The 21,649-nt window shown below is 44.1% G+C and overlaps 1 protein-coding gene across 7 annotated transcripts in view; it reads right to left on the bottom strand.

The window, feature by feature from the left end:
* Positions 1-21,649, bottom strand: part of LOC100306775 (regulator of calcineurin 2) — a 115,355-nt gene that overhangs the window by 37,966 nt on the left and 55,740 nt on the right. For all 7 annotated transcript variants that reach the window (XR_001320913.2, XM_014144317.2, XM_014144315.2 and 4 more), the window contains 2 exon segments: positions 7,326-7,499; positions 6,335-6,506 (listed from right to left, as the gene is read on the bottom strand). Coding sequence is in view for 6 of the 7 variants with exons in the window: in XM_014144317.2 (XP_013999792.1) it covers positions 6,335-6,506; positions 7,326-7,499 (346 nt within the window). In the remaining variant the exon portion in view is untranslated.

The following is a 21,649-nucleotide window of genomic DNA, read 5'->3' on the forward strand; positions in this document are numbered from 1 at the left end:
GGACGCAGTCTACCATTTAGCAATACTTTTTATCACAGGGAACAATTTTAGAACTCATCATTGCAGTCTGTATAAAAATGTGGGATGGACCTCTGTCTGTAGAAAGAGAGCTGGATTTTATTTAATTTACAGTTGAAGTCAGATGTTTACATACACTTAGGTTGGAGTCATTAAAACTAGTTTTTCAACCACTCCACAAACTATAGTTTTGGCAAGTTGGTTAGGACATCTACTTTGTGCATGACACAAGTAATTTTTCCAACAATTGTTTACAGACAGATTATTTCACTTATAATTCACTGTATCATAATTCCAGTGGGTCAGAAGTTTACATACACTAAGTTGACTGTGCCTTTAATCAGCTTGGACAATTCCAGAAAATGAAGTCATGGCTTTAGAAGCTTCTGATAGGCTAATTGACATCATTTGAGTCAACTGGAGGTGTATCTGTGGATGTTTTTCAAGGCCTACCTTCAAACTCAGTGCCTCTTTGCTTGACATCATGGGAAAATCAAAAGAAGTCAGCCAAGACCTCAGAAAAGAATGTAGACCTCCACAAGTCTGGTTCATCCTTGGGAGCAATTTCCAAACGCCTGACGGTACCACGTTCATCTGTACAAAACAATAGTACGCACGTATAGATACCATGGGACCACGCAGCCGTCATACCGCTCAGGAAGGAGACGCGTTCTGTCTCCTAGAGATGAACATACTTTGGTGCAAAAAATGCAAATCAATCCCAGAACAACAGAAAAGGACCTAGTGAAGATGCCGGAGGAAACAGGTACAAAAGTATCTATATCCACAGTAAAACGAGTCCTATAATGACATAACCTGAAAGGCCGCTCAGCAAGGAAGAAGCCACTGCTCCAATAGCGCCATAAAAAAAGCCAGAGAACTGTTTGGCCATAATGACCATCATTATGTTTGGAGGAAAAAGGGGGACGCTTGCTAGCCGAAGAACACCATCCCAACCGTGAAGCACGGGGGTGGCAGCATCATGTTGTGGGGGTGCTTTGCTGCAGGAGGGACTGGTGCACTTCACAAAATAGATGAAATCATGAGGGGAAAAAATGATGTGGATATATTGAAGCAACATCTCAAGACATCAGTCAGGAAGTAAAAGCTTGGTCGCAAATGGGTCTTCCAAATGGACAATGACCCCAAGCATACTTCAAAAGTTGTGGCAAAATGGCTTAAGGACAACAAAGTCAAGGTATTGGAGTGGCCATCACAAAGCCCTGACCTCAATCCTATAGAAAATGTGTGGGCTGAACTGAAAAAGCGTGTGCGAGCAAGGAGGCCTACAAACCTGACTCAGTTACACCAGCGCTGTCAGGAGGAATGGGCCAAAATTCACCCAACTTATTGTGGGAAGCTTGTGGAAGGCTCCCTGAAACGTTCAACCCAAGTTAAACAATTAAAAGGCAATGCTACCAAAAACTAATTGAGTGTATGTAAACTTCTGACCCATTGGGAATGTGATGAAAGAAATAAAATCTGAAATAAATCATTCTCTCTACTATTATTCTGACGTTTCACATTCTTAAAATAAAGTGGTGATCCTAACTGACCTAAGACAGGGAATTTTTACTACGATTAAATGTCAGGAATTGTGAAAAACTGGGTTTAAATGTATTTCGCTAAGGTGTATGTAAACTTACGACTTCAAATGTATTTACATAGCAATTTTACAGAAACTCCCTCTATATGTAACATCATTTATTAAGATAAGAAGTTACCAAAGCCGTTCACAGGAATGGATAACACTAGAGTTACCTCACGTCTCCACAGATTTGGGAAAATCTGCGTTTAGTTCCCCCCCTAATTTGTGGAACAATCTACAGAGTTCACTGCAGCTAGATGTGCTGGTGCCACTCAGGCAGTTTACATTATTGATTGAGGACCTCTATGTAGTTGAATGTGATTGCTTTTATTTAAGTGTTTATTTTTGTTTATTGTGCTGAATTAAACTCAGCAAAAAAAGAAACGTCCTGTCACTGTCAACTTATTTTCAGCAAAATTAACATGTGTAAATATTTGTATGAACATAACAAGATTCAACAAACTGAACAAGTTCCACAGACATGTGACTAACAGAAATTGAATAATGTGTCCCTGAACGAAAGGGGGAGGGTCAAAATCAAAAGTAACAGTCAGTATCTGGTGTGATCACCAGCTGCATTAAGTACTGCAGCGCATCTCCTCCTCATGGACTGCACCAGATTTGCCAGTTCTTGCTGTGAGATGTTACCCCACTCTTCCACCAAGGCACCTGCAAGTTCCCGGACATTTCTGGGGGGAATGGCCCTAGCCCTCACCCTCCGATCCAACAGGTCCCAGAGGTGCTCAATGGGATTGAGATCCGGGCTCTTCGCTGGCCATGGCAGAACACTGACATTCCTGTCTTGCAGGAAATCACGCACAGAACGAGCAGTATGGCTGGTGGCATTGTCATGCTGGAGGGTCATGTCAGGATGAGCCTGCAGGAAGGGTACCACATGAGGGAGGAGGATGTCTTCCCTGTAACGCACAGCATTGAGATTGCCTGCAATGACAACAAGCTCAGTCCGATGATGCTGTGACACACCTCCCCAGACCATGACGGACCCTCCACCTCCAAATCGATCCCGCTCCAGAGTACAGGCCTCGGTGTAACGCTCATTCCTTCGACGATAAACGAGAATCCGACCATCACCCCTGGTGAGGCAAAACCGCGACTTGTCAGTGAAGAGCATTTTTTGCCAGTCCTGTCTGGTCCAGCGACGGTGGGTTTGTGCCCATAGGCAACGTTGTTGCCGGTGATGTCTGGTGAGGACCTGCCTTATAACAGGCCTACAAGCCCTCAGTCCAGCCTCTCTCAGCCTATTGCGGACAGTCTGAGCACTTATGGAGGGATTGTGCGTTCCTGGTGTAACTCGGGCAGTTGTTGTTGCCATCCTGTACCTGTCCCGCAAGTGTGATGTTCGGATGTAGCGATCCTATGCAGGTGTTGTTACACATAGTCTGCCACTATGAGGATGATCAGCTGTCTGTCCTGTCTCCCTGTAGCGTTGTCTTAGGTGTCTCACAGTACAGACATTGCAATTTATTGCCCTGGCCACATCTGCAGTCCTCATGCCTCCTTGCAGCATGCCTAAGGCACGTTCACGCTGATGAGCAGGGACGCTGGGCATCTTTCTTTTGGTGTTTTTCAGAGTCAGTAGAAAGGCCTCTTTAGTGTCCTAAGTTTTCATAACTGTGACCTTAATTGTCTACCGTCTGTAAGCTGTTAGCGTCTTAACGACCGTTCCACAGGTGCATGTTCATTCATTGTTTATGGTTCATTGAACAAGCATGGGAAACAGTGTTTAAACCCTTTACAATAAAGATCTGTGAAGTTATTTGGATTTTTACGAATTAGCTTTGAAAGACAGGGTCCTGAAAAAGGGACGTTTCTTTTTTTGCTCCGTTTATATTGTTTTATACACGTGTATGTTTTATTCTGTTTTTATTGTAATGTGTAGAAGGCTCTCTTGTCAAAGAGATTTTTAATCTCAATGTGACTCCCTGTTTAAATAAAGATGAAATAAAATAAATAAATAAAAGTAACTCATGCAAGCAGTAAAATTCGATTAAAGAAACAGATAATACACCTTATGGACCAGCGGGGACTGTGAAGCAACACAAACCCAGGCACAGACACATGCATACACACACACGATAACATACGCACTATACACACACCTACACATGGATTTTGTGTTGTGGATATGTCAAATCAAATCAAATCATATGTGGTAGTAGAGTAAGGCCTGAGGGCACATACTTAATATGTTGTGAAATCTGTTGTGAATGTATTGTAATGTTTTAAAAAATGTCTAACTGCCGTAACGAAGGGAAGCAGCTAATGGGGATCCATAATAAATGCAAATAAATACAAATGCATGCTTAAAACTATAATTGTGATATCATGGATGGTCAGTCCTTGTATCCATAGCTCTGAGCATGAGTTTGAGAGTAGTTACATTTCTCCAGCCACATCCCTCAGCTGTTCACCATATCAGTGGCTGAGAGGTGCTTTGTTATTGTTTGAACTTCAGATTTCCACTTTAAACAACAATGATTTGACCTGATCCCCTGCTTAACCGAGGGTAGGTGATCTAGGATGTCCAGTTACATGACGCTCACATAGAACTGGATATATTTACAGAGTGGTATCAGAGTGGATATATTTACAGAGTGGATATATTTACAGAGTGGTATCAGAGTGGATATATTTACAGAGTGGATATATTTACAGTGCAGATATATTTACAGAGCGGATATATTTACAGAGCGGATATATTTACAGAGCGGATATATTTACAGAGCGGATATATTTACAGAGCGGATATATTTACAGAGTGGATATATTTACAGAGTGGTATCAGAGTGGATATATTTACAGAGCGGATATATTTACAGAGTGGTATCAGAGTGGATATATTTACAGAGCGGATATATTTACAGTGTAGATATATTTACAGAGCGGATATATTTACAGAGCGGATATATTTACAGAGCGGATATATTTACAGAGCGGATATATTTACAGAGCGGATATATTTACAAGTGAGAGATGTGAGAGAGGGAACGAGAGGGTGAATGACAAATACAGTGGGGGAAAAAAGTATTTGATCCCCTGCTGATTTTGTACGTTTGCCCACTGACAAAGAAAGGATCAGTCTATAATTTTAATGGTAGGTTTATTTGAACAGTGAGACAGAATAACAACAAAAAAATCCAGAAAAACGCATGTCAGAAATGTTAGAAATGTATTTGTATTTTAATGAGGGAAATAAGTATTTGACCCCCTCTCAACCAGAAAGATTTCTGGCTCCCAGGTGTCTTTTATACAGGTAACGAGCTGAGATTAGGAGCACACTCTTAAAGGGAGTGCTCCTAATCTCAGCTTGTTACCTGTATAAAAGACACCTGTCCACGGAAGCAATCAATCAATCAGATTCCAAACTCTCCACCATGGCCAAGACCAAAGAGCTCTCCAAGGATGTCAGGGACAATATTGTAGACCTACACAAGGCTGGAATGAGATACAAGACCATCGCCAAGCAGCTTGGTGAGAAGGTGACAACATTTGGTGCGATTATTCGCAAATGGAAGAAACACAAAAGAACTGTCAATATCCCTCGGCCTGGGGCTTCATGCAAGATCTCACCTCGTGGAGTTGCAATGATCATGAGAACGGTGAGGAATCAGCCCAGAACAACACGGGAGGATCTTGTCAATGATCTCAAGGCAGCTGGGACCACAGTCACCAAGAAAACAATTGGTAACACACTACACCGTGAAGGACTGAAATCCTGCAGCGCCCGCAAGGTCCCCCTGCTCAAGAATACATATGCATGCCCGTCTGAAGTTTGCCAATGAACATCTGAATGACTCAGAGGACAACTGGTGAAAGTGTTATGGTCAGATGAGACCAAAATGGTGGAAACATTATTCTTTGGGGGTGTTTTTCTGCTAAGGGGACAGGACAACTTCACCGCATCAAAGGGACGATGGACGGGGCCATGTACCGTCAAATCTTGGGTGAGAACCTCCTTCCCTCAGCCAGGGCATTGAAAATGGGTCGTGGATGGGTATTCCAGTATGAGAATGACCCAAAACACACGGCCAAGGCAACAAAGGAGTGGCTCAAGAAGAAGCACATTAAGGTCCTGGAGTGGCCAAGCCAGTCTCCAGACCTTAATCCCATAGAAAATCTGTGGAGGGAGCTGAAGGTTCGAGTTGCCAAACGTCAGCCTCGAAATCTTAATGACTTGGAGAAGATCTGCAAAGAGGAGTGGGACAAAATCCCTCCTGAGATGTGTGCAAACCTGGTGGCCAACTACAAGAAACGTCTGACCTCTGTGATTGCCAACAAGGGTTTTGCCACCAAGTACTAAGTCATGTTTTGCAGAGGGGTCAAATACTTATTTCCCTCATTAAAATGCAAATCATTTTATAACATTTTTGACATGCGCTTTTCTGGATTTTTTTGTTGTTATTCTGTCTCTCACTGTTCAACTAAACCTACTATTAAAATTATAGACTGATCATTTCTTTGTAAGTGGGCAAACGTACAAAATCAGCAGGGGATCAAATACTTCCCCCCCCCCCACTGTAGCTATCAAGCAAGAGAATGGGACAATAGAAAGATCAGACAGAGAATGGGAGACAGAAATGAGTGAGAGAAGGAAACATGGAAAGTAATTGAAAGTTGTGAGAGATGGATTGAGACTGACAAATTAAAACAGACAGCGAGCGGTCGCTCTGTAAGAGACAGTATGCACTACACAGTGGTATAACTCACCGGGGCCCAGCTTGGCCACCGCATAGAGCAGGTCGTAGTTGATGACGGTCGTGGCCTCGTCTATCTGCTGCCAGCCAATGGGCGGTGAGCCGGGAGGGGAGATGAGGAACTGTTTAGAGGGCTGAGGAGGAGCCAGGTGCAGGTTATCACCGTCTGATACTGGGTTCTGGACCTGAGGGAGGGAGGAAGAGAGAGAGAGAAAGAAACCAATTATTAGTGAATGCGTTTGAATCCGATGTCTCTTAGTAATAGGCTTGAACAAAAACCTTGTCCAGTGAGGTACAGACCCTCATCATCGCCACCAGGCCTGTCATCTTGACTAATAGCTAATAGGCCTAAATTAGTGCAGATCACATGCTGGTGAACCTAATGTAGCGCAGGTATAGAAAGACGGCTGAGCGGAGTCCCCACTTCCGTTTTTCAGGGGAAACGGAGGACAGGTTGAAAATACTGTACCCCTGAAAACTGGCAACATCCGCGTTCTACCAACGGTGTTAAGGGTGCATGTAGATCACCAGAGTGCTGTGGAGTGTGCTCTAGCCCCCAGGCAACACAACGGAACATTTGGTCCTGCAGATAATGGGTCTTCTCTAACAGGAGAATAACTCATGGACTTAATCTCTCTTTCTCTCTGCCTCAGCGGAGTGTTTGTGACCCTGATATCCTTTGGGAAAGGAATTAGACAGGCCTATTGGCTAATGTGGAGCAATCACACGCTGCTGTAAGGAGGACAGCACACGCGCACACACACACACACGCACGCACGCACGCACGCACGCACACACGCACACACACCCTGGAGAGGCTTTTAACGTTAGTCACACTGCAACGGTGACAAAACATTTTCCATAAACACAGTTTTTTCCCTGAACTATACACCATAACTAAAGCTAGTGTCTTAAGGTGTCCTTTCCTTCCAGCAATAGGCAACAGAACTATGATATGGGTAAATCAAAGTCAGTCCTGCCTGTTGTACTGTATAAATACTGACCTGGACGAAGTAGAGTTTGAGCTTCTTGCCCCTGAAGGGCGTCTCGTGCAGCTCTATCCTGGCGCTTGCGGCTGCTTTGGGGTTGCTGAAGTTGATACGGACACGCCGGAAGCTCTTGAACAGCTGGAACGTCACCCGCTCATCATAGGACAGGAACAGAGCCTCAAACATCTCCTGAACCAAGACAATATAGAGAGACAAAAACAAACCTCATGAAGTTGTGCATAATATGCTTTCAGGTGGTAAATGACGAAGCATGAATAATTCAGATAGACATACAGTAAGCCCTGAGAGAGAAAGAGACATTCAGCAGTGTCTGGGCTGAGGCTCTATATTTATCACAGCCTCCACCAGTCCCCACAGAATCCAGGTAACAACCTGTTTATCATGCACAGGGGATGCTGCATGTCTCTGTGTTGTTTGATTGGGTGCAGTCTAGATTATGTTTTCTGTTGCCGACCAAATAAATCGGCCATTCATTAAGCCTGGCCAGAGGAGAGAAGGAGCGAGAGAGAAAAGCGAGAGAGCGAGGAAAAATGTGTGTGTGTGTGTTTGGAATCTATCCGCTCGCTTAGCATTCATTTCCTGCTGCAGAGTAGAGCTAATGAAAGGTGTCTTATCTGAGCATCATCTCCCAGACCTGCCCTGGGCACCATAGAGAAAGGAGAGAGAGTAGAAAGGAGAGAGAGTAGAAAGGGAGAGAGTAGAAAGGAGAGAGAGTAGAAAGGAGAGAGAGTAGAAAGGAGAGAGAAGAAAGGGAGAGAGTAGAAAGGAGAGAGAGTAGAAAGGGAGAGAGTAGAAAGGAGAGAGTAGAAAGGAGAGAGTAGAAAGGAGAGAGAGAAAGAGAGAGAAAGAGAGAGAGTAGAAAGGAGAGAGAAAGGAGAGAGTAGAAAGGAGAGGAAAGGAGAGAGTAGAAAGGAGAGAGAAGAAAGGGAGAGAGAGTAGAAAGGAGAGAGTAGAAAGGGAGAGAGAGAAAGGAGAGAGAAGAAAGGAGAGAGTAGAAAGGGAGAGAGTGAAAGGAGAGAGAGTAGAAAGGAGAGAGAGAAAGGGAGAGAGAGAAAGGAAGAGAGTAGAAAGGAGAGAGAGTAGAAAGGGAGAGAGTAGAAAGGAGAGAGTAGAAAGGAGAGAGTAGAAAGGAGAGAGTAGAAAGGGAGAGAGTAGAAAGGAGAGAGAGTAGAAAGGGAGAGAGAGTAGAAAGGGAGAGAGAGTAGAAAGGGAGAGAGTAGAAAGGGAGAGAGAGTAGAAAGGGAGAGAGTAGAAAGGGAGAGAGTAGAAAGGAGAGAGAGTAGAAAGGGAGAGAGAGTAGAAAGGGAGAGAGTAGAAGTGTAGCGATATGGATACAGTGGAAGGTAGAGTTGGGGGAGAGAGGGACGCAGGGTAGAGGAAAGAGGAGAACGAAAGAGGAAGAGAGACTCGTTTCCTCAGACCAGGGGGCCACAGTCAGTTCTGGGAAAATCTCCCACAACCTCTGGGCTCTACAGCCTGATCGCTAACACAACATCTCTGTTACTGTAGCTATGTCTGTTCTCTATGACCACACCTCATAACCCCAGGATAGAATTCATAGGTTATAGCCAGACCAGGTTATACACAGAACAAGTGTGCAATAGGGATGATTGTGTCAAACACAAAAGTCTGTGAATTAAGACACTCTCAACCGAAAAGGAAATCTCCCACCTCAGTTAACTCACACGACTGGTACTTTCCCCAAATGAGACGTTTGTTCACAATAACAAGCAGGTCTTAAACACAGCATTATAGACAGAGCAGAGGATATGGCCAACAGTATTTCCCCTCCCTCCCTCCTTCCACATGGTGGTGAGTGGAGATGCCGTTCTAGCAGACTAAACCAGCCACCTCATTTAGCCAGTAATGAGTGTGAAGATGAGCACTTTTAAAGAGATAATCTGGTGCTTAACTGTCAATCTGAAGAAATATTTGCTGTAAATTGATTAGCAGTGCATGTGTTCATTTAAAATAAAATTAAAATAAACACTTGAACAGGGATTTCATTTATCTCGCTCTTGTTTAAAGACAGCCACTATATCCTCCTTAGAAGGAGGAAGAATAGTGAGACTGCATGGGCAGGCTACAGAGAGTATGATCATGTACAGTACAATCAATTCAATGGATCTTTTGTTAGTCAGTTAATACATTCCCGAGCCAGGGAAGACTTTTAGATTCGGCTGTGCTCCATCAAATAAACAATGTGACCACATAACACTGTTTAAAAGACGTCTGTTAAAACTAGTCTGACAGAATAGCCTAGTTCCAAGATGCCACATCTCACTCCCATCAAAACATCTATTCACAACACTGAGTCACTCAGATACAATAGTCGTCTATCAGCACGCCTGACAAAGAGAGCGTATTACCAGCTCGTTACGCCAGAGCCGGTGACAGATGAAAATATGACTTCCTTGGTGGAGCTGGTCTGTAGAGACAGGCAGTCACTTTCCAAAATAGTAAATGTGTCTCAGAGTTTGTTTCCTGTCAGTGTGTGTGAGATCGGTGGCGTGTAGCAGGCTCCCGATGCCTAGTAAGTGTCCTGGGAGCTGACAGCTGGGACTAGTGTGTGTCTGTCCTGATTGGGGGGCTGGAAATGAGTGGTGACAGCTCAGTTCAGTTTGCTGTATTCCTCCCCTTCGACAGGTGAGGGGGTGTAGAATAGAGCTGTCTGGTGGAGGAGGACCTGGCTCACTGCAGGTGCCTTGGACCAGCACTTTAACAGTTTCCCTCTGCGTTGTCAGAGTAGTGGGAATGAATACAGCAGCAAATGTTGCTGCTTCAACGTTTCACCTCAGTAGGATGACGTTGCCCCCTAGACACTGATAAGAGGTCACGTTTGCATTCCTCTCCCGAATGGTCTGAGCTCAAGATCGAGGCAAACTGCTCCTAGATCTGTGCCTAGAAGCAACTTCTAGCCAGATTTAAGGCTAAAGCAGATATAATGTCCCTCCCTGTGTTGCGTCCAACTCATGAACATTAGACTGGGTTCCCTCTCTGTACAACAATATTCCAACTCAGGTGATGTATCCATCTCCAAGACTCTAGAGCCTCAGACCCACACCACACAGAGGGGGAAAGTGTTTCAGCAGTTGGATGGAAAGCAGCACCAGCAGGGCAGTGTGTGGATCTGAGCTGGCTTAGCATGGAACCTGTCACACATGAAACCTGATCCACCAATCAGTAACATCACCCTCTGGGTCAGGTTTAAGTTCCATCACTAGGGCTTTAGCTTACATAGGCCTAATGGCATTAAAATACCTGGCCTGTTCTACTTTAGTCTGTTCCGCAGAGAAGGCATTGTGAGTGTAATTCCAGAATAGATCACATTCTTTCGCAAATATGGACAGCGAGGTGAGGAGTGGAGGAAAAGAGAGGGAGGGTTTCGTTGGAGCTGGAATGGAGGGAACATACTGTAGCTTTATAAAAATACTCTTTCTCTCCCGCCTGCCGACCCATCCATGCATGCATTACCAAAGAGCTGGTGGGCACATTCCTCCAAGTTAAGCAAATGGCTCAGGCACATTACTGGTGGAATAACACACGTTTCTCAGGAGGAGAGATTGATTAAAAAAAAAGCTTCAGAATGATCATTTTTATTAGAATGTGACAATCTGAGAGAGTAAGTTAGAGAGGCTGTGGCCCTGATGTCATCTAGACAGGCATGTTTGGGGTGTGTGTGTGTGTGTGTGTGTGTGTGTGTGTGTGGACAAAGATAGTTGTGATAAGGAAAGTATAACCTCTCTGACATCACTCAGATGGGTCATGAGTGTGTGTGTGTGTGTGTGTGGGGGGGTGTGTGTGGGGCTAAGTACTGAAGGCTTTCAGGACACTTATCACCCTAATGGTGAGTGAGAGTGTGTCCATAACAAACGTATCAAACACTGTGGAGGCTCGAAGACAAATAATGTCAGAAAAGTGATTAGGAAAGAGGGTGTTAGACCGGGGGGGCAGGGAGGATGTGCAGGCATACAGCTGTTGTTAGAGGGGATGACCAGGAAGGACAGGATGGGAGTGAGTCAGTGATGGTACTTCTTGTTAGCGAGGCCCATTACTTGTCTGGAGCTGCTTCCAGAGGCAGGGCTAGGTCAGGATGCATCGCCGATGCTCTTATCCAAGGCAATACAAAATACATGAAGGAAATTACAAATGATCTTGCAGAAGCATTACTGTAGTTCAATTTGAATCATTTTTATATTTCAATAATTACTGTAGTTCAACATGACACATTTTGGTTCCTCTCTAGGTTTCTTCCTAGGTTCCTGGCTTTCTAGGGAGTTTTTCCCAGCCACTGTGCATTCCTTGCTCTTTGTGGTTTTAGGCTGGGTATTTAATATAAGCAATTTGTGACAACTGCTGATGTAAAAAGGGGTTTATAAAATACATTTGATTGATTGGTTTGATTTTCTCCTCCAGTGATAGTGAAGGCCGGCAGTAGCATGAGGCATATTGAGTTTCACTTTAACTGACTGTTACCATATTTCAAAGCAACGTCCCTGCAATACTGAGACATCCAGGTAGAATGCATTAGATATTCTCTACCGTAGTGTGAAATATCATATTACTTTAAGAGCAGGGAAAAGGAATGAATACGACTGATACTACCTCTAGAAACACCACAGAATCCGACACATTCTGACTGCAGAATGAGAAAGATATGCAGCAGATTATTCATAGCTATGTTTTCCCCATGCAAACTATATATCACTTTGAGAACGACACAGAGTTGACTCGTTAGCGAGACAGGGGATCCGACTACTTTTCCAAAGCAATGATCTGTCTGAAGGTATCAACTGTTATCTAATGTTCTGACGTAGAACCATCCAAATGCAGTCCGTGGATGACAGCAGAAGTAGAGGAGAGGAGGAAATGTAACTCATCTTGCACACTGCTTTGTGTATCAGAGCTGATGAGTTGGAAAGTGGTGGTGCTCGTGTGGGGTTATATGTTTAAATCAGGTGACGTGAACGGGTGACAGAACAAGGTCAAACGAGACCTACTGCTACACACAGTGAAGTAGGTTAAGAGCAAAGCACGAGGTGCCATTTTGCTAACTGTTGCCACGGGGTTATGCAACATCAGCATATTTCAATAAATCTATCACAAGTAGCACAACGAACAATAACACTCAACATAAACAAAGATGACCTAGAAAATATTACGCTGGATGAAAAAGACCGGTCCACTGAAACTCATTACCCTTCGACAACATTGACACAAGCCAAAGGCAATTGGAGAATTTCTGGGCTAAAATAATACACACAGCGAAGGTACGCTGGAAATGCAGAGCAGCTTCCAGTATTTCACCGTTCCGACTCGGAGCTGTCCTGTGTTGTGCTCTCTCTGCACTCAGAATGTTAACGAGAAACAGCTTGTGTTCTGTTCCTACATTGTTTTCACTGGAGATTCCAGACACAGCGTTCCAGAACACTCACCCAGCATCCCCGACCAGGAGGGACTGACTGGGTGCAACATTTCACTACAGAGGACAGACAGGAATGACTAGGACATGGCTAATTCTTCTTAACTGACCTTCCAAGTGACCTGAGGCTTTAGCTGGGCCAGACTGACTGTACATTGCAGATGAGGATTTGAGCACACTCAATCTTGCTACTGATTGAATAAATATGCATAAAGTATGCTACAGATGTAGGATCTTAATTTGAACAACCTGTTGCAGGAGAAGAGGGTGAGGAGATTAAGAACGCCTTGAGTTTCTCTTTGGGGAGACAGTGAGGAGATCTGGCATTGGAAAGAGCGTAGCATTGTGTTCCCAAAGACTTGCCCCAGCTCCTTCTAGGCCCAGGACCGAGAGAAATACACAAAGAAAATGTATTCTGAAAGAGAGAAAGCTGCATTTTCCCTGGAGGGAAAAGGCTTGTGCTTAGTCACCACTAGCATCTGTTTAAGGTACCATCTCAGTAACTCACTCTTCAGATGAGTCTCAGAGGCCCAGGAGGCATGGAGTCTTCTAACATCGAACATCAACACAGAAGAGATATTGCATAAATAGGACCATGAGTGTTTTTGAAATCCTGATTTGACCAGGAAAAGGTCACATGGTCTTGACATAACATATGGGTGAATAGGAGTTGACGATGACTTAACAGTGTAATGTGTATGCTATGATGCAAAACTGTTATCGTCGAGGCCTGCTGCTCACACCATGACGATGTGCCCAACACAATCCTTCCAAGAACAAGGTGAGGAGACCGTACCGTAGCAGTGGTTATGGAAACACGCTAAACACGGGGACACAACACTGGTTGTCAACATACTATAGTGTGTTTGAGAGAAATAATAATATTTCACCTTTATTTAACCAGGTAGGCCAGTTGAGAGGAGTTGGCTTTGGGGATGAGCAGTGAAATATACCTGCTGTAGTGCGTGCTACGGGTGGGTGCTGGTATGGTGACCGGAGAGCTGAAATAAGGCGGGGCTTTACCTAGCAAAGACTTATAGATGACCTGGAGCCAGTGGGTTTGGAGACGAATATGCGACGGCCAGCCAACGAGAGCATACAGGTCGCAGTGGTGGGTAGTACAGTTGAAGTCGGAAGTTTACATACACTTAGGTTGGAGTCATTAAAACTTGGAGTCATAAAAACACTCCACACATTTCTTGTTAACAAACTAGAGTTTTGGCAAGTCGGTTAGGACATATACTTTGGGCACGACACAAGTAATTTTTCCAACAATTGTTTACAGACAGATTATTTCACTTATAATTCACTGTATCACAATTCCAGTGGGTCAGAAGATTACATACACTAAGTTGACTGCGCCTTTAAACAGCTTGGAAAATTCCAGAAAATGATGTCATGGCTTAAGAAGCTTCTGATAGGCTAATTGACATCATTTGAGTCAATTGGAGGTGTACCTGTGGATGTATTTCAAGGCCTACCTTCAAACTCAGTGTAAACTCTTTGCTTGACATCATGGGAAAATCAAAAGAAATCAGCCAAGACCTCAGAAAGAAAATTGTAGACCTCCACAAGTCTGGTTCATTCGTGGGAGCAATTTTCAAATGCCTGAAGGTACCACGATCATCTGTACAAACACCATGGGGAGCCGTCATACCGCTCAGGAAGGAGACGCGTTCTGTCTCCTAGAGATGAACGTACTTTGTTGCGAAAAGTGCGAATCAATCCCAGAACAACAGCAAAGGACCTTGTGAAAACGCTAGAGGAAACAGGTACAAAAATGAATCCTATATCGACATAACCTGAAAGGCCATTCAGCAAGGAAGAAGCCACTGCTCCAAAACCGCCATAAAAAAAGCCAGACTACGGTTTGCAACTGCACATGGAGACAAAGATAGTACTTTTTGGAGAAATGTGTTAAGGACAACAAAGTCAAGATATTGGAGTGGCCATCACAAAGGCCTGACCTCAATCCCATAGAACATTTGTGGGCAGAACTGAAAAAGTGTGTGCGAGCAAGGAGGCTTACAAACCTGACTCAGTCACACCAGCTCTGTCAGGAGGAATGGGCCAAAAGTTACCTAACTTATTGTGGAAAGCTTGTGGAAGGCGACCTGAAACGTTTGACCCAAGTTAAACAATTTAAAGGCAATGCTACCAAATACTAATTGAGTGTATGTAAACTTCTGACCCACTGGGAATGTGATGAAAGAAATAAAAGCTGAAATAAATCATTCTCGCTACTATTATTCTGACATTTCACATTCTTAAAATGAAGTGGTGATCCTAACTGACCTAAGACAATGAATTTATACTAGGATAAAATGTCAGGAATTGTGAAAAACTGAGTTTAAATGTATTTGGCTAAGGTGTATGTAAACTTCCGATTTCAACTGTATATGGGGCTTTGGTGACAAAACGGATGGCACTGTGATAGACTACATCCAGTTTGCTGAGTAGAGTGTTGGAGGTTATTTTGTAAATGACATCGCCAAAGTCAAGGATCGGTAGGATAGTCAGTTTTACGAGGGTATGTTTGGCAGCATGAGTGAAGGATGCTTTGTTGCAAAATAGGAAGCAGATTCTAGATTTAATTTTGGATTGGAGATGCTTAATGTGATTCTGGAAGGAGAGTTTATAGTTTAACCAGACACCTAGGTATTTATAGTTGTCCACATATGCTAAGTCAGAACCGTCCAGAGTAGTGATGCTAGACGAATGGGCGGGTGCGGGCAGCGATCGGGTGAAGAGCATGATTTTGTTTAACTTGCATTTAAGAGCAGTTGGAGGCCACAGAAGGAGTGTTGTATGCATTGAAGCTCGTCTGGAGATTTGTTAACACTGTGTCCAAAGAAGGGCCAGAAGTATACAGAATGTTGTCCGTCTGCGTAGAGGTGGATCAGAGAATCACCAGCAGCAAGAGCGACATCATTGATGTATACAGAGAAAATACTCGGCCCGAGAATTGAACCCTGTGGCACCCCCATAGAGACTGCCAGAGGTCCGGACAACAGGCCCTTCGATTTGACACACTGAACTCTATCTGAGAAGTAGTTGGTGAACCAGGCGAGGCAATCATTTGAGAAACCAAGGCTGTTGAGTCTGCCGATAAGAATGTTGTGATTGACAGAGTCGAAAACCTTGGCCAGGTCGATGAAGACGGCTGCACAGTACTGTCTTTTATTGATGGCGGTTATGATATCGTTTAGGACCTTGAGCGTGGCTGAGGTGCACCCATGATCAGCTCGGAAACCAGATTTCATAGCGGAGAAGGTATGGTGGGATTCGAAATGGTCGGTGATCTGTTTGTTAACTTGGCTTTCGAATACTTTAGAAAGGCAGGGTAGGATAGATATAGGTCTGTAACAGTTTGGGTCTAGATTGTATCCCCTTTTGAAGAGGGGATGACCGCGGCAGCTTTCCAATCTTTAGGGATCTCAGACGATACGAAAGAGAGGTTGACCAGGCTAGTAATAGGGGTTGCAACAATTTCGGCTGATAATTTTAGAAAAAGAGGGTCCAGATTGTCTAGCCCAGCTGATTTGTAAGGGTCCAGATTTTGCAGCTCTTTCAGAACATCAGCTATCTGGATTTGGGTGAAGGAGAAATGAGGGAAGCTTGGGAAAGTTGCTGTGGGGGGTGCAGAGCTGTTGACCGGGGTAGGGGTAGCCTGGTGGAAAGCATGGCCAGTCGTAGAAAAAGACGTATTGAAATTCTCGATTATCGTAGATTTATCGGTGGTGACAGTGTTTCCTAGCCTCATTGCAGTGGGCAGCTGGGAGGAAGTGCTCTTATTCTTCATGGACTTCACAGTGTCCCAGAACTTTTTGGAGTTTGTGCTACAGGATGAAAATGTCTGTTTGAAAAAGCTAGCCTTTGCTTTCCTAACTGCCTGTGTATATTGGTTCCTAACTTCCCTGAAAAGTTGCATATCGCAGGGGCTATTCGATGTTAATGCAGAACGCCACAGGATGATTTTGTGCTGGTCAAGGGCAGTCAAGTCTGGGGTGAACCATGGGCTATATCTGTTCTTAGTTCTATATTTTTTGAACGGGGCATGCTTATTTAAGATGGTGAGGAAAGCACTTTTAAAGAATAACCAGGCATCCTCTACTGACAGAATGAGGTCAATTTCCTTCCAGGATACCTGGGCCAGGTCGATTAGAAAGGCCTGCTCGCTGAAGTGTTTTAGGGAGTGTTTGACAGGGATGAGGGGTGGTCCTTTGACCGCGGACCCATTACGGACGCAGTGATCGCTGAGATCCTGGTTGAAGACAGCAGAGGTGTATTTAGAGGGCAGGTTGGTCAGGATGATATCAATGAGGGTGCCCGTATTTACAGATTTAGGGTTGTACCTGGTAGGTTCCTTGATCATTTGTGTGAGATTGAGGGCATCTAGTGGAGATTGTAGGACGGCCGGGGTGTCAAGCATATCCCAGTTTAGGTCACCTAACAGTACAAACTCTGAAGATAAATGGGGGGCAATTAATTCACATATGGTGTCCAGGGCACAGCTGGGGGCTGAGGAGGGTTTATAACAAGCGGCAACGGTGAGAGACTTCTTTCTGGAAAAGTGGATTTTTAAAAGTTGAAGCTCGAACTGTTTGGGCACAGACGTGGATAGTATGACAGAACTCTGCAGTAGATTACAACTCCACCCCCTTTGGCAGTTCTATCCTGGTGGAAAATGTTGTAGTTGGGGATGGACATTTCTGAATTTTTGGTGGCCTTCCTAAGCCAGGATTCAGACACGGCTAGGACATCAGGGTTGGCGGAGTGTGCTAAAGCAGTGCATAAAACAAACTTAGGGAGGAGGCTTCTGATGTTAACATGCATGAAACCAAGGCTTTTTCGGTTACAGAAGTCAACAAATGATAGCGCCTGGGGAATAGGAGTGGAACTGGTGGCTACAGTGCCTGGGTTAACCTCTACCTCACCAGAGGAACAGAGGAGGAGTAGGATAACGGTACGGCTAAAGGCTATAAGAACTGGTCGTCTAGTGCGTTGGGGACAGAGAATAAAAGGAGCAGATTTCTGGCCGTGGTAGAATAGATTCAGGGTATAATGTACAGACAAGGGTATGGTAGGATGTGAGTACAGTGAAGGTAAACCTAGGCGTTGAGTGACGATGAGAGAGGTTTCATCTCTGGAGGCAGCAGTTAAGCCAGGTGAGGTCTCCGCATGTGTGTGGGGTGGGACAAAAGAGCTATCTAAGGCATTTTGAGCGGGACTGAGGGCTCTACGGTGAAATAAAATAATAAGAACTAGCCAAGACAGCAGTAGACAAGGCATATTGACATTAGAGAGAGGCATAAAGCAATCACAGGTGTTGATCAGGAGAGCTAAGACAACAACGAGTAAATGGCGATGAATGGGCAGAGCGGGTCAGTTAGGTACATACCGGACCTGGCTCCGTGTCGACAATAAAGGGTTCAGGCCAATTGGCAAAGGAGGTATTGTAGCCCTAGAATTCGCTGGTATATGGGCCTAGCTCGAGGCTAGCTCAAGGCTAGCTGGTGCTTGCATCGGGACAGAGGCGTTAGCTAACAGTAGCCACTCGTTTGCAGCTAGCTAGCTGCGATGAGCCGGTCTAATGATCCAGAGCGGCAGGAATCCGGTGATGTGGTAGAGAGAAGCAGTCCGATATGCTCTAGGTTGATATCGCGTTGTGCAGACTGGCAGGTGTTGTCCGAGCTAAGGCTGGCTGGTGACCGAGAAAATGGTGAAGACCGCTAGCCGTGGCTAGTTAGCTGGAAAGCTCCTGATGGAAGTTCCAGTTATGAGGAATAAAATAGCAGAGCCGTACCACATTGGGTGAGGCGGGTTGCAGGAAAGTATATTTAGTTCGTAGATAGAAAGTGAGTTTAAGATATATACGAAAAAGACCGGCTATTTACACGGGATAAGACAAAGACAAACACATACGTCCCACTGCTACGCCACACACGTCCTACTGCTACGCCAATAGAACACATCCATCATGTAGAGGCTATCAACATTACTATGCTTACTGGAAAAAAGAGGTTTCTAACCTCAAGGGTCTTTTCCAGGTCTTTCCTGGTTAAATAAATAAAAGCTCCAACATATACAGCCTGAGAAATGTCACTTCCCATGAAGTAGCAATCAGAGCTTTTTAACATCAACTAGCAACAGGGCCATGACAATTCTCAGGCTCGCAAGCAAAGACCTATTCGTACATGAGCACACACACACGAGCTAGAGGTAGCACAGTCCAGCCTGTTCGTGCGGGCGTCTGATGGCTCTAAGTGCCCTTAGATAATAGAGAGCTATAAAGGTGAACAGTGAACATCCTCATAACTGCCATCTGGTGTTTGTGGTAGTCATGCTGTTAAAACTAAATGTCAAGATGGAGGGGCCCATTCTCAAATCTATTAAACTGCGTTCCACAGTTTATGTGCTCCAATTATGGAAATAAATATCCTAATGAAGCAAAGTGCTCCGGATGAGAGTAAAAGCAAACGAGAGAGTAAAAGGAGAGGGGATGGTGGTTCGGTGGTGCTACAGCTATCACGGACAGTCAATGGGAGAGAGATGTGTGTTGGCCAAAGAACATTGGTGTCTAGCATTATTGTGTCTGCTAACTAACAGTGTTATAATTAATCACAATTTTATTCAGAGAAAATGAGCAGTACTCTGCATATTTCCACAACCCCACCAATGATAACTGGTGGAGCTAAGTGGCTATTTGGGGTACTTGTGTTGACAGCATCACATTTGAGAGTTTGGGGGAGGAAGGGGTGACGCAAAGGCTTGCTCAAGATCAGACGTGAGTCGGCAAAAAACAGAGATATGGAGAGAAAATAATGTGTTGTGTAGGAAGCCTGGGGATAGGCCAAGCAGCAGCCCTGGTTTCTAAACATCCAGCTCTCTCTGGCGTCTACAAGTAAAGCCCAGTAAAGCATGACATTACCACTGAGTATTACGTTCAGAGAACACACCAACACCACTGCATTGCTATAGTGAAGCCCACCCCCACCAATGATAACAAGGCATCTATAAATAGGCTATAAATAGGCTAAGTCAGGGGTCTTCAACTTTTTCTTGCCAAGACGAACCGGAGACCCAGGGACCCCATCATGCATTTAGTGAAAAAAATAAATGAACTTTCATTATTTTGGCCTCCCCACATTATAATTGGAAGAGGAAATGGAAACTAACAGCCTATTAGCTAGAACGGTAACTCCAAAAACATTTTCGCTAAGAGCATCGGTTTAGTTGGTTAAACAAAGGTTAGCCATGTGTTGGCTAAAATGAATGTGCAAGTCAAGAAAGCTTACCAACAGCCAGCATCACTGGTAGCCTATTCACGGCTGCTTTTTCAAAGCCTATGTAAGATACTCTAGTGAGTGTAATTGGCTCCAATGAGTGTAATTTGCTCAACATTAGGAGTTGAGAAGTTGACATCATTGGAAAGATACAGTAAATTCTCCTCTTTTTTACTGTAGGTATGTAATTAAAAAAAAAAGTTTAATTCTGTTGTTGCTAGTGATATTCATAAAAACAACAAATTTAAAAAAAGCTATTGTTTTTTTATATATTTTTTATTTTTATTTGATGTTTTTCGCGAACCCCCTGCAGTACCCCCACGGAACTCCGGTTGAATATCCCTGGGCTAAGTGAGTGACAGAGGGAAGTGCCACTCAACTTAACCTTTCTGTTGACATCTCTCCTTGAGCAACACACAGATATCTACAGCAAACCAGGAGCACTAAGGACGACAGGACAGACCGCTCCTCATCAGTATGAGAAGCACTCCATCCAATAGGAACACAACAGCTCTCCACTGGAATAACATTACAAGTTAAATGGGGCTGTGTTAGAGGAAGGAACAAAAGTGATCCAAGGTGTTGTGTTTTTTCCACAGCCGCCTTTGAAGGCGATGGGGTATGCGTGTGGATATTTAAGTAATTACAGTGGTAAGCTACCAGAGCCAAACAGGCCTGTTTACTGTTCACTTACTGGCATTAACCTCATCAATCCCTTCATAACAGGGGCAGCAGAGGAGAGGAGAACAACTTAACATGAAACCAGACTCACCTTTAGACTCATTCACAGATGAATGTCAACTTTAACAACACAGGCTTTGGCTTTAATCACAGACAGACTAGGAGATGAATCTGCCAGAGACTAAAGAAACAGAGGCCAGAATACAGGGTTTTTCTGTTCTCGCTTCCTTTTAGGGGAAGAAACTATAATTCATCTTAAACACATCCAGACTCTAGACTCTCAGATTGCTCTTTTTCATGTTGAACCTTGACCTACAGCCAAAAATAGCTCCTGGGTTGTGTAACCTCGTGTAAGGAATGGTCATGTTTTAACCAGGGCAGGAAATTTCACATAGCTAGCTTGTGGGGGAGGAAGGATTGTTGATAACATCCCCTATCCATCCAGTCATTTTACTGCAATGTGATTTTCCATCTTAGAGGAGAAATTGAACAAGTCGCCCATTAGAGCTGGCATGGATAGATTTGTTAAAGGTTAATGAATTCTCATTCATTAAAACACCACACTTTATTACAGCACATTGTGATTGGTCAGGCTTTATGGAAATGTCGGTTTTATCTAACCACTGCTCAGTGCAACGAGATAGAATATCTAACGTCTGTGCCAGGTTAAGCTTGTTCATAGTAACATTCCTAACTTCTCTATTTGAGCCCCTCTTTCTCTGTTCTCTTTCTCCTTACCTTTGAAACACCCAACTAAACAGATAATCCAGTTATAGAGTGTTAAATTCACACAATGGGACACTAAAGAGATGCAATATGAACAAATGCTGGCATCACAGTTGCTTTATCTATCATGGTGGTAGATCAGAAAGAACAAAACTACAGTATATTCAAAAAGAGCTACACAGATGTGAATGATTGAAACCAAA

This window comes from Salmo salar, chromosome ssa15 (assembly GCF_905237065.1).
Source record: "Salmo salar chromosome ssa15, Ssal_v3.1, whole genome shotgun sequence".
NCBI classification, from domain to species: Eukaryota; Metazoa; Chordata; class Actinopteri; order Salmoniformes; family Salmonidae; genus Salmo; species Salmo salar.